The following is a 14,515-nucleotide window of genomic DNA, read 5'->3' as shown; positions in this document are numbered from 1 at the left end:
TATATATATTCTGATAGCGGATTTTCTATTCTATTGGAAAAAGTGGTTTGCCGAGATGTTTACAGATTTTTGTACGATTTTCTAGGCCTGAAAGAAAAATTCGACAAAAAAATTTACTATTTCGGCACGAAATCTTTTATTTTATTCTATCGAATACTCTTTGTCAAATAACTTCTACTTTTGTAATACATTAATTAACTAAATGAGCTTTTAGAAAACATATTAATATAATACATTTGTATGTATAAAATATGTTTTATTCGTGACCTAATACGACTCCGTCACATTTTCTGCTAATATAAATGAATTTTTTGCTATAAATCAATTTTTACTATCATTTAAAAATAAATACCAATATCACAGATAGCAATATAATCAAATAATATAAATATAAATTTTAAATGTTGCACTAGTCATAACAAAATATATAAAAGACAAAAATAATTTTCCTATCAGGAGACAACATCGTGACGGAGTTTGATATTCTAGGGGATACCAGGCTGCGTTTTGGTATAAAACAGGTTTATTGTTCTAAAATAATTTATTTTGTTATACATCTTTTCAGTCTTCATCATTGTCATATAAAATAACATGAGATCGAACTTAGATAATTATTGAAATCACATTTGAGAACCTTTAGAATAAGAGATTCATATTTTAGTAAATTAAATGACTACTCATTCGTTTTAAGTAATTAAAGTCTAGTATAGCTTAACATCAAATTAACGTTTCCAAAAATATAAAATAAAATAATCATTAAGCCATTGATAGAAAGTCTTATTTTTCGAATATTGATAGTGGCTCTTCGAACTAGAAATATTGTCTCTTCCCTTTTTATTAACATTCGGAGCCTGGAGTGTTTGGTAAGTAGTACCGCAGACAGCAGTTTGATCAGTTGGATCTTTCGTTTTAAGCGTGGCGAAAGGCTGACCTTCATTGGTTGATTCATCTGGGCTGGATTATGTATACATAATATCGTAAAATCTTTTTCGGGGCATTTTAATTGTGTTCATAATATCAGTGAGCATGAAATCTTCCACATCATGAATTATATCGTCTTCTTTTTCGTTAGATAAGAACACGCCCACAGTATATATATATATATATAGGCAGAGGCTGATAAATTTAGAATAAGAAAACAACGTCGTAAGAACAGAATTGTTCACAGCAACAACTAAATACCCTATGGTTTAAGACGAGTTTCCGTGAACATTTGGTGGACTTGCTTTGTTCCTTTCAGGGGCACAATATTATTTGGAATCGTTGTTGCTACCTTTTCTAAGTCTTAGTCTGTCAAAATGAACCGTTTAAATTTGTTGGCATCTTGAAAGTGGATAAGAATTGGAACATCTGCTATAGTTTCCTCTACCTACTATGGCATCACCTTGGCGTTTCATTGTCCCTCCAACCATCAGAAGCTCCTTTTCCATGCCCTGATTCAAAGAAGTTCCAGGATATTTGGCGAAACCCATAATCTTCGAAAAAATTGTTTGCCATTAGGTAAAAGTGTGACAGAGTTGACATGTGACGTAGGGGTAAAAACTTGTTGCTAAGTCGATAACATTTAAAAGCTGACATATAATTTATAATTTACTCATTGACAACAAAATATTTCTTATAACGTAAGAGTAGACAACAAAAAGTAACAACAATAACTATATTTTGAATCCATTACTTACGTGACGAAGCGGTAGCCGAATAAAAACACACACCTTCTGTCACAGCTTTCGAGCGATTGACGCGCTGACTTTTGATCTCATAGGGGAAAGTGTACCAAGGGGGGGAAGGAGGTCTAAACCTTCAATCACAGGCCACAAAGACGAGCGGCACAAACGCGTATTTCGAAGGACAACCCACGTGACAGAATTTACAAAATAAAACACCAGGCAGTAGGAGACAAGTATTTGATATTTTTTAAATATTTTATTAAAAGTGATAAAAAATAATGGTTGCTATTGCATGATAGGCAATATATTTAGGAGCTATAAGATATTTTTATGTTTTGTGTCATCATATAATTTTTTCGTAATATTATGGATTAAACGCAAGCTGAGGTAGCGGGAGACATAGGGAATTTGTATGATATACACTTCTGTCACGCTTTACTACTTTGTCACGTACTTTTACAATTAAATTATTCAATATATTTGTTATTTGATCGTGCATAGCCATTATGCATATAGTACAGTGCATGTTGAAATACAATTAAGAAAAAAATAATAGTAATTTCCTTGTTTATTTTCTCACTGATTGGTGGAGACAACTAATTGTAGGTTAAAAAGAAGAATGACCCAGTTAACAAAAATATAATTAGCTTAAAATTACTAGTTATATAATAAATCCAAATGAAAAAATATTTGACTGTTATAATTTTTAGATTATGGTAATATTTTGAAGTAAAAACCATGATGATATGATTCATTATTTTTACAGGTAATGCGTCTGATGGCAGTTACACTGAAAAGCGATTCAAATTCCTATGTAAGGCACCTACACCGGAACAAATAAGGGTAAATATATATACTTTGAATTCAGATTAACTCTTTAATACACACATTGAGTTACACCCATATCTGATAGTTTTTTTTTCGATACCATTAAGTATTTTTGAATTATAGGCGTATTTGCAAAATAAGAAGCAACCCAATAAATATAATATTTAATAACTAATGTAATTGCTTAATAATATATAAATGGTGGCATTTAATATTTATAAAATCTTATTTTCCAGTTGTCTCTAGCCCGTGAAGAAGAGAGATATTGCAACGCCCAAGGGGCATGTAGCAGTACACCCCCAGAAGAAGATGGATGGGAAGGTTGGGGTCCGTGGGAAGCCTGTTCTGCCCCTTGTGGAGGGGGCCAACAAGCCCGTTCTAGGAGATGTCGACGACCCCCATGCAGTGGACCCGATGATATGCTTAGAGCCTGTAACACTCACGCTTGTAATGGTAAGTTTACGAGGAACAGGGTGAAGATTGACTAGCACATATATATAGTGATTCACAAATATATTATGGTATTAAAAGTTATTATTAATATGAAATATATATATATAAATAAATAGATTTATGGTGTACAGTATTTTATTTATTTTTGTGCTATACTTCGGCTGTGACTTTTCATGTATAGGTTTTGTAATAAATAACCAGTGATAATGCTGACCACGTGACTATTGCCAAACAAATTTCTTGGCCATATGGTTGCTCTTGCTAATGTCGCTCTAAAGAAGAAAATTGTTGTGTCAAAAAATGAATCTATTTTAAATTTTCTTTGTAGAGCCAGGAGACTTACTTTGCGACAGGCGCGTCAAAGGAATTCCTATGAAAATGGTCACGTGATGAAGCTTGTGCTAATGTTTTTTCCTTATCATGTATCATTTAAGACAGAGATTTATTAAACTTGACCATCAGAGACCTCATTAAAGCCACAATTGAATAATATAATTTTGAGTAATATTTTTTTTTAATATTTCAGGTGAATGGTCTTGTTGGAGTGAATGGAGTGAGTGCAATGGCAATTGTGATAGTGGTGCAACGGGACATCGAATGCGCACTCGATTGTGCCTCTCGCCCGAGGGCTGCGCAGACGCTGGTGCTGCGCTCGAGAGACGAATCTGTGTTAATCAATGCGCAGGTATATTTTTTATTTTCCTACTATGTTTTGTGTTTACATTGGCTAAGAATGTAGATATTAATAAAAACATTAAATTCTGTACTCTAAAATTGTTGAAAACGTGTGTTTTTTGTGTGTATCTTAGGGATATTTTTTATAGAAGAGGCAAACAGGCAGGAGGCGCACCTGTTGTTAAGTGATACAGCCGCCCATGGACACTCATTTTGATCTTTTATTTCACAAATAATTTGTATTTCTTTATGGTATACAAGCTTTACTCTACGGTGTCACTCGCGTTTGTTTCACAATAAATAGACCAATTTTTTTATAGACGAACTCAGATCCTGAGATTAGCACGAAATATTTTCCGTTTAAAATATCCATGTTTTCTATCGACCACTTTCCATTCCAGAATCTGAAACTGGCTGGGGATCATGGGGCCAATGGAGTGAATGCGATGGAGGAGAAAGAGTGAGACGGCGAAGTTGTGAGAGTGGCGCCTGCGTCGGTCCACAGTTACAAGTGGCGCGATGTGATGATAACAATATGGATAATGGTGAGTTATTATTTTGTTAAAATTTCAATGTTTCTTGTTTAAGCGGTTTATTTTTGATGTTGAGAAATATGTATATTTGTATTATTAGACGTGATATGTGTGATTTTTGTCAAACAATGGTTTGGTCAAAGCACCAAAATTAAAGTAGCCATAATAATCGCCAACTTTCGATGGAGATGGCACTATAAGAAGTGATGATAAATGGATAATAAAAAAAATAAAAACATTATCAACGACCCCTAAGCATATTGTAGCAGAACTTTTGATCTTGGTCCACTGTTCGACTTTCTAACCTAGATGTCGCTGTGATCAATTGCAATCTAATACACAGTTACCTATTGCGCCCATAGATGGCTCTGTTATGATAGTATAATGTGTATTGTTTTTGGACAAGAATACCGTATTGTATGCTTATATGACTAAACTAAAAAGAAATTCATTCATTATTCATTAAGAAAAAAACGTTCACATCAATATTTCTATGCGTTTTTAGTTCTCAAAAACAATCTACAACATGCGGAACATTTTAGAAAAAAATCATATCAAATTGTGCAATAGAACATAATGTTCTTTCAGAATTAAACGCATTGCCAGCGTACAGTCAAGGAGTGGAGATGGCGTCTTTTGTGACTATGAGCAACGAATCGCTCAGCCTTGGTGGGATAATCGGATGCGTTGTTGCTTCTTTTGTTATTGGTAAGTGTGATTCAATACAGGCTATAGGCCTGAACATATTAAAGTTAGTATATATGATGTTGTTTGCGTATAACAAATGGTAACTATGGCAGCACATGCTGTACGCACTTTGCGCTCGTATAGTGTAGGAAGAGAACATCGTGAGGAAACCGGCATAACTTAAACTCAAACAGTCGACAGCGTGTGTCAGGCACAGAAGGCTGATCACTTATTTGCCTATTAAAATAAGCAATGATCACAAAACCGATAAAGATATCTGAGCGCCCAAACTTAAAAGGTTGTAGCGCCACAAATAGGTTTCATTAATACGTTGAAGAACTGACTTATTTAGTTTAAATCAATAGGTATTAGTATAGTAAAGAAATTTCGTAGCGTACGTTTTGGCTATCAAACAACTTTTACCTCTACTTACTCATTTTGAAGAAATACACTAGTTTTTTTTTTGTTGTTTTATCATGAAAACGTCAATTCTACTTTCACGCTATTGTTATTCTTAAAAACTATGACTTAACTAAATTAACTGTATACTAAAATAATTTCTTTATCTTAGGATGTCTAGTGTGCCTGGGCGTGGTGATATTCCTACAGCGTCGTGGTTCGTGGAACAGATCGTCCCGTGTACCGTCGAGTCCACATTATATTACTGCGAAACAGAACAGCTACGTGACTGTACCTTTGGATCGGGTGAGTTAAATTCCCTAGTCACATCTTTTTAGTCACAGCTTTTCTCGTTAAATAGACTTTTAAATGTAAAAATATCTTTTTTGTTAGACACATGGTATCATGGACTATTTGTAGATATTGGCTTAATAAAACTGTAGTTCATCACTTTGCTCTATTTTCCATAGTTTTCGCAGCGTTTCTAGGTTTTTTATTAGTCTTTTTCTCACCTAGGATAAAATTACGATAATATCGCAATTTCATACAGAACCTTAACTTTTATAAAAAAATTCTATAGCCTATGTTAATCAAGTAACGTAGAGATCAAATAGTGTAATCATTTTTCAAATCAGTCCTTTAGTTTCAGAGCCTATTCGATGCAAACAAACAATCAAATCGTTCTTATAATATTAGTATAGAAAACTGTTTGACAGTCTTGAACTAAATATGAGTTCCGCGTTTCAAAAAGAACATTAAAGTTTCAGTAAGTTTCTAATATGTAATCAATTTTCAGCCTCGCAAACCAAAACGGCAACCATCATTCTCTGGTATCGGGGGCAACAGTATGTTATTAAAAACAACTAACATATCAAACGCCAATAACCACAATGTGGCCACTACCCCTAAATTGTACCCTAAGGCCATCGCAAACGAATATGACTCTATGGGCACATTGCGAAGACATTCAAACCAGCCCTGTACAAAGAACAACCTGGATATTGAAGAGGATAAATTCTATTGAGATTAAAGGAAATAAGCCTTTATGACTTTTGCCGTTTGGGTAAGAAATTATTATTGAAAGGGCCGCTAATGCTATGTCCTTCGTGTAGAACACGATATATGAGTACTAGAAATCTTAGATTTGTGTACGATATCAGATGGCCATTTGTCTATGTATTAAGATCTGTATTATGAAATACAAGTGATACAATTTTATATTCTTTAGGCTGTAAATCTACAACCTTAAAACTTATTATTATATTGAAAATTTATCAATTCCAATATTGGTCTATTTCAGTTTTATAGTTTTCTTAACCTAATTTTACTGGAAAATTTCAAATTCCTTTTTCTTATTAAGAAGGTTAGAAATTTATCGATCTCTATGCGTTTTAGATCTCAAAAACAATCTAAATCTGTTCAAGAGAACACTGTTTTTCAGTTAATAATATTAAAGTTAAAATTCAATGGAAAATTTTGTAAATTTAATTTAATAGTATAATTTCTTTTGTTATACAACAAACCGAACTGACCTGAACTTTTCCATCTCAATAAAGTAATTTTCCTACACAAAATTTGCCCAAGTCATGTGCTGATGAGATGGCCCAGCCCACCTATCCACAGAATAGACAAATATACTACAATGGTTTTTTTTTTTGGAGTTTATGGCCTGGTATCTAAACCTTTAGGCCAGGATTTTGGAATTATATTAGAACCAGTGTTGCCACTTTGACGCCTCCCATTTGCAGTACCTTTATCTATTCTGTGTTTGAATATGGAACATGCTTATAAAACTAGTATTAGCTTGATGCTACATATAAAGAAATTTAGTGCCATTATTATTTTAGATATTTTAAGTTAAATATATGGGTACTGTAACAAAGCTGCTTGTGCCATTTAAGCGACTGTTATATTAATCCCCGGTCCATTATGAATAAGCATTTATGTAAATAATAGTGTAAATAAATAATGTTTATGTTAAATTTATAATTTTTTTAAATGATCAATTTATTAATTTTCTATTTTCTAAAATTGGAGGTGCCTTAATGTATACGAATGTTTCCTTGAAATAAATACAGATGGCGCTAAATGATATACATAATGCTATAACATTGTTAGGCGGTTTTGCGAATAAAAAGAGATAATTATCGGTGTTTGAGGCGCTGTAGAGTTTATTTGGAAATCTATTTTATATTTTTGTATGCATTGTTGAATATATTTCGACGTTATTATTGGCTCATATTGAGCCATATAATTAAGTTTACATAGTTAATTTTGATATTAAAATTGTCTTTATTAAGGAAGGAAATATTAATTTTGTATCGCGCCATCTATTGGATGATATACAATGTATGTTAAATGTATATACATAGTTTTATTTGAATGCTTGTTATAAAATCGATTGGGTCGTGTAAAACCATATTTTATACGATAATGTTGAATGAGCTTTGAGCTAGACATGGGATATGAAAACGATAATATTATACGTAACCGTGACGTCATTATTTATAAAATATACTTTTTGAAATTGGAACACTATTGTAATAGATTATAAATTTAGAAAAATCAGAATAAGTGTATACTCACTTGTATTGCTGTCTTTTATTATTTGAGCCATAATGAAAGAGTCGACTACTTAAACGTAAAATTAAAGATTTACGTTTTAAACATGTTTTATTATTTCCTATGATTAAGGTTATTGTACTTTTATTGTTTAGAAAATTTAAGGAGGCTTCTCATATAACTCACCGATGTTTGGGAAATTAATTGTGATTTTTTAATGTTCGAAAACGTTTTCATTCCTGAACTCCGTCAATTATGTAAACGGGCTTATTACTTAAAAATAAAGACTGTCGTATTATTTTTGTGTTTGATTTTTAATTGCCTACTGCCACAAGTTGCATACAACACAGCTACAGCTTAGAAAACTATAGTAATTAATAAACTAGCTAATAAAGTATTAACAAAGTATCATTTAATAAAAAATAGGGGTTGATAGTAGAGGGGTGAAAATTAGGGGTTGTATGTATTTTTTAATGCTGTATCATAAAAAAAAATATCTAAAAATTATAATTTATTGGTGGACTACCCTTAACATTTAGGGGGATGAAAATTAGATGTTGTCCGATTCTCAGACATAGCCAATATGCACACAAAATTTCATGAGAATCGGTCAAGCCGCTTCGGAGGAGTTTAACCACAAACACCGCGACACGAGAATTTTATATATTAGATTATTTTTATTGAGAAAAAACCAATAAAAGTAATAAAACATTACGCAGCAAAAAAACACTGGCTAACATTTCGAACTCCAAGTTACAATCTAGTCTTGAGCACTTCAAAATGTCAAATACTGAATATTATGTCGTCATAGTCGTAGATTAGTGACGGGTTTGACAAATAGTAAGCTTTACAGGGCAGCCATTTCAAAATAATATAATCATGTTAGTTTTTGTCATAACTATTTTAATTCATATTCTGTTCCTATGAAAATTCGCATAAAAGCAAACGAAAGGGTTTGTTTTGAAACAAAATAAAAATAATAACATTAAATTACACAGTTTTCTAGAAAAATCACATGTTTCTATCAAATCCGTCACTTTACCGACTGATTAGTTTGAAATTTAAAAAGACGGATTTTTTGTATGTATTCGTAATATTTAGTCTATGTAGTAAGTAGGTATCAAAATATGATAAAAAGTGGATTTTGGATTGTTTTCCAATCCGACATTGTTCCACGATCATGACGATGTACTTAATAAAAAAAATGGGTCTAGTGTTAAAACCAAATTTGGAGTAACGCTTTGTAATTTCTTCATTAAGAAAAATGATTTTACAGATATTGAAACTTGTGAATTTGTATATAATGCTGAGGTGCCGTTCTTATAAAAAATCCCTAAGTATTTGCTAAGTATCCTGACCACGACTAAAACAAAGTCCCCTTAGGTAAGCTGAATTTTTGCAAAAACAACTTTGTAAAATTTTCCTTTGCACGTAACTTGCCAAAGGGGTGCCTTTGTCACATTCCTTTGTGGTATTTCGCTTTGTAACTGACTGAAATTAATAGTATAATGGATGTACAAACTAATAGTAAATGGTTTTACGCTAATCTAGAAATATATATATTCGCACATTATTAGATTTTTCAACAAATCTATTACACTTGATATTTCGTTTATTTAAAGTCTTTTATGACCCGTAGGTACAATATTTTTGTTGATTTGAATCAATTACGCTGGGTATAGTTAAATCTTGCCGCGTTTTTGTCTAGTATCAATGTGTATAATAAATATTTTTATATACTTAACGAAAATTTATCTTACGTTAGATATTAACGTAACTAAATTATAGTTTTGAACAAAATTAAAATCCCATTCAAAACCTTGGTTCTTATGATGTAATTTTCACTGAAATAACTTCATAGGAACATATCTCGTATATTGTGTTCCGAAAGTCGGAACGCATTACTTACAAATTTATTCATAAGGTGTACCAAATAATCGATTTCTATAAATAACACCTTATCTAATGAGTTAAAATTATTCAGAAACCATTTGGTCGACGTAACTTTAGTTGACGTTTATTACCACATCAAAACATGTTTACGAAAGCCCTGAATCTAATACGGGGTGATGGTTCGCGAAATCGGACTGATGAACTGAAAATACAGTTCTTGTTTCTGACAAAACAGCCCATGACAGGCAGATCCCTTAGTTTGATTTGCGATTGCCAATACTACTGTAAAAACATAATGTAATGGCAATTGTTTTTAATACTAAAATAGGTACTGTTTTTTAAACGTTAAAGTTTAAAAAACTTAGTTCTTGATCTTTCGTTTCGTATTACTTCCCTATTTTAAAGAAAGTTCCTCTAAGCCTTAACGATGGGATGTGAGATCTAGCTAAAATCTAAATTGAAAGTGATACTATTTTAACAGCTTCTATATTGCGCCAGTCTAGACGATACGTGCCTTAGTCATCAGACGAAATCTGTCTACCCGAGTGTTTAAGTAACCATTGAGATTCTATCAGACACTAAGATTTGTATACTAAATACTAGAGAATCACATTTTCGACGTGCAGTTGTAGAATGATACTTCAACAGGAATCTTTCAAGCTCCTAATACAGGAAATTTAGTACTAAACATAATAGATTTTACTTTACTTTTTTCACTTCAATAATTTCCAAAACGATGCATACTACTTACTATAAAAATTACTATAAAAAAATTACGAAGCTTTTTTTAAAAAAAGCACCGCCACTATGTGGAACGATCTATCCGTCGAAGTTGTTTCGCCTCTTGAACACATAAAATGGTCTTTCAAAAATTGAATATACTGTTTCTTAAAAGGCATAGTATCTCGTGAGACTTGCTGGTTACTTATCCAGTTGCCTCTTGATATATGATTAAATATTAAATAACTATTTCTATTGTTCAAGAACACAATTATTTGACTTTAATATGTTTTAGTTGAAGACCCAAGTCCCGAGATACCGGTGCAATAATTTAGTATTGACTTGTTTAAGCTTTACAAATAAACGAGTTTCCATTCCAGATATTACTGCAGTGATTATGCAAGCTCACGACCTCGCTGTTTCCAGAAGTTGTGAAGTCTAGTGTTAAAGTTTAGACTTTGACGTTTCGATTAAACTAATAAATTCGGCTAGAGAATTCTTTGTTGCTATTAACCTGGATTGCAATTCGATTTACGGAGAGTATGCCGTTAGATTCTACTGTGTATATATATAACACTATTGTAAATATCGAAATTTTTTTTTAACTTATAGTCGTCCTTTATAATCAATTTCAATTTATTATCAATATTATCTTTCTTTGCCGCGTAACTGAGGCAAAATTAAGTTTATTTTAAAATTGAAGGTATAGTCTTATTTTTCATTTTGTTTGAACTTTTATTTAATCAAATAACCATATTTTAAGTTGAACACCGACATTGTTTCATTTTCATACTTTATTCATATAAATTTTATTTTTTTTAGTTATTATATTATATTTTCTAAGGTTATTAACTATTACTTTTATATTCTGTAATTTGGTTGTTCTATATTAAGAGCGATAACTAAAGAGCAATCAATTTCCATTTAGACGTCAGAGGAAAATAATAATTTTTCCAAAATAATGGATTTTGTAGTAATATCAAATATTTAACACAGACTCTCAATGTAAAAATACTTTAAAAGTATTTAAAACAATAACTTTAGTTATACAAAACTGTGTACGTGCGTGCAAAATTTCATATACTATTACTGTAATTCATTCACGCTTATCTAGTGTTTCTTTAACGTTAGGTAGGTTCCTTCTCAGTACACCATTTAGATTTAGTTACGACACATCTCGAGTGCACATCGTTAAAAACGTGCAACGGTGCGAAGCAAGAGTCGCTAATGTACACATAATACTAACATATAAGAGAATTTATATATTTTTTAAAATTCATGCTCATCTTAAATTTCGCTTTGCGAGTGTAGCTAATGGGCCGTCCTTGCCATAGTAGAATTTGCCCTTTTAAACGTATATATTATGAAGTTAAACCATAAGTTATTAGCAATTTTATGTATTTTTTATGAGCGGACGATTACTTTAGCTAGTGGTTTCTATAAAATTTAAAATTTAATATTGCTTAAGCCTAACTGAACGTCAATAATATATTGTTTTATTGAATATGTGTTTTGTTATATTTTACACATAATTTTCTTGCCTACATTGAATTTTGTTAACTTGGCAATTCCAGCGATTAATTCATATATATTCAGCAAAATTATTGTATATCACCACATTAAAAGTTCACACAACTTAGGTAAAGGCTCGGTATTGCTGTTGGCAGAGTTCCAATTGGATGGCAAACAGAGGGCAATAACCCCATAAATCATGAAATCTGGCACTACCTGGGTTCACTCACTTAAGAAAAAGTGAATTACAGTCTGTCTTCTCTCCATGTCAACATTGAACAAAAATTTTGTATTTTTTATTTCTACGTTTGAATTTTTGTTAAGGTAAATATATATTAAGGAATGTTATTAAATCGAAAGTGAGTTTTTTCATAAAAAAAAGGATTTTGTGGTTTTATGAAACCCCGTTAAAAGTGAAACTTTTTTTCACATTATATACATTTAACTATAAAAATTTGGAATGATATTCCATTAAGGGTATAAAAATCGCTTTATCAATCTTAATTTTATACCTTGAAAATTGGAATGATAATGGGAAATAATACAAGTAGACTAAGTCTCAAACTAATATTTTTATTGAATTCTGTGTCTTAGAGAGTACGACATACATAATACTTAACAATTATTTAGATTATATACACGTATTAATAACAATTATTTCGATTATATATACATATTAAATAATAGTCTATACACTACACGGTCAGCTGTTGCGAACTATAGGCGCCGCCATTTTGGCCTTGGCTGCTATGAGAAGCCTTTCACTTTATCCCTACTCCGCGGCCGACCGTCACGCGACATGCAACACACAGACGAAAATGTTTGAGACGATGTGATAAAAGTTTCACTTTAATTATACTGGACCTAGTGTTTTTTGGAATAGTGGTATATGGGGAAATTGTTTGTCACAAGCATAGTAAGCATAACTAAGTCTAGTGGTAATAGGTTCCTTCGTCCTGAAATTCAAAAGCTCTAAAAATGCGTGACCTTTTGAATTTCAGCTACACTTGAGTGTAGAACTTGAATGGGAAACATCGTGACTCAAAATTTCAACGTGGCTGGTGGTGAAACCTATATACCTGTATGCACTTAAAAAATAGATCTCTTTATAAAAAATGTGTACACATAACGAAAAATAGAAATACTGATTTATTACATCCAACGTATGAAAATCTTTTTCTGGTAAAATTTATCTTAGCCCATGAAAGCCGCAAAAATATTAATAACAGAGTGAATGAACCTTCAAGAAAACGTAATATTTTGGTAGGCTCCATCATTATTATTAAATACGTAGCAAAATCCCGGCGATGTTGGAGGCCTCATAATTATAAATTGTAATATAATCTCGGAGTATTTAACTTGGAAGGATCTTATGGTTTAATTAATTTTGCGGTGAACTTTGGGTCAGAGTTCCAGTGTATTTAGTATTTATCTGACTTATGTCAGGTCATTTAGAATTCTAAATAATCTAAGTATAGGTCCAGCGGCTTAGCTGGTAAATATTGGTAAAAAACCTAGTAAATAGTAAATTTGTTAAGAAAATACTAGCCCACTGGCGTAGCGACCTTTACCGATCGCGCCACCGCTTCCTCCATGTCGTCTTCCTAGCGGTATCTAGACCAAAGAAAAATAATAAGAAAATACATACATAAACAAATACGATTTTAGTATACATAAACGAGTTAAATATAACAGGTAATAATCATATCCGTTTCCCTATTTTCGAACGGAAATTCCCACAAAGAATATTGGAATAACGGCTCATGAATTATAAATAACCGCATTATTTATTAATAAAAATCTTCTACCCTTTGCGCCGCATCTCGTGAAATTATTCAGATAAATTGGATAACTTACTTCAATGAAATAAAGGTTTAATGGGTTCTACTGTTTTATTTATTATTTTAAAATTAAACTTAGACATAAATGTTTATGAACTGAAGGCTGATGTGTTATAATTATGACTTATAAAAATCCATGATTGACTTTTAATATATATATCTGTCAGAGCAATGGCGTAGCTTTATTTTTCATATAATGTTGACATAAAAGTCGGATGTATTTGTTAATTTCCTGGATAATTGGATTCTTTATAAGTAAAGCAGTCTTATTTGCTAGACACTCAGTTAAAACAATAGCCAAAAAATAACATGCAATTAAATATTATGCTTCTAATTTTTAATTATCATAGGTATATGGCAGCTGATTAATATTTCAGCTTGTAAACTCGAAACTTTATTCCATAATGTAATACTATTCTGGCTGAAAACATGTTTATATCAAATAAATCATACATATCGTAGTTATGTTGTGTTTATTTCTAGATGATTAATGTTTTTAAAAAAAATTTGGAGCAAATGAGAAGAGAATGCATATGGAGACTCACAATATCACAATAAAGATCTTTAATAATAGGTAAGGCTCTCCGTTTGTTTTAAACTACCCAACGGACATCTGGTAATAGAAATGATCAAATAAAAACATATCACTTTGTTGATGATATCGTAAATACGCCCAAACATGCTTTAAAGTCACATTGATCAGATCCTGCATAGCCTCTGTAGGCTCTATGAGACAGTCGCGCTA

The 14,515-nt window shown here is 31.7% G+C and overlaps 1 protein-coding gene across 1 annotated transcript in view; it reads left to right on the top strand.

Annotated features, from left to right (window-relative positions):
• The window catches only part of LOC125053828 (semaphorin-5B), a 53,964-nt gene extending 45,862 nt beyond the window's left edge, over nt 1-8,102 (top strand). The window contains exons 14-20 of the mRNA XM_047655402.1: nt 2,434-2,510; nt 2,732-2,948; nt 3,475-3,633; nt 4,025-4,168; nt 4,745-4,864; nt 5,415-5,548; nt 6,039-8,102. Coding sequence (XP_047511358.1) covers nt 2,434-2,510; nt 2,732-2,948; nt 3,475-3,633; nt 4,025-4,168; nt 4,745-4,864; nt 5,415-5,548; nt 6,039-6,266 — 1,079 coding nt within the window. The 3' untranslated portion in view covers nt 6,267-8,102. The remainder of the gene's footprint in view (nt 1-2,433; nt 2,511-2,731; nt 2,949-3,474; nt 3,634-4,024; nt 4,169-4,744; nt 4,865-5,414; nt 5,549-6,038) is intronic.
• The last annotated feature ends 6,413 nt before the right edge of the window (nt 8,103-14,515 follow it).

The sequence above is a fragment of the Pieris napi genome, chromosome 11, assembly GCF_905475465.1.
Source record: "Pieris napi chromosome 11, ilPieNapi1.2, whole genome shotgun sequence".
NCBI lineage: Eukaryota > Metazoa > Arthropoda > Insecta > Lepidoptera > Pieridae > Pieris > Pieris napi.
Note: the sequence above shows the minus strand (reverse complement) of the source record. Positions and strands in the feature narration are given on the sequence as shown.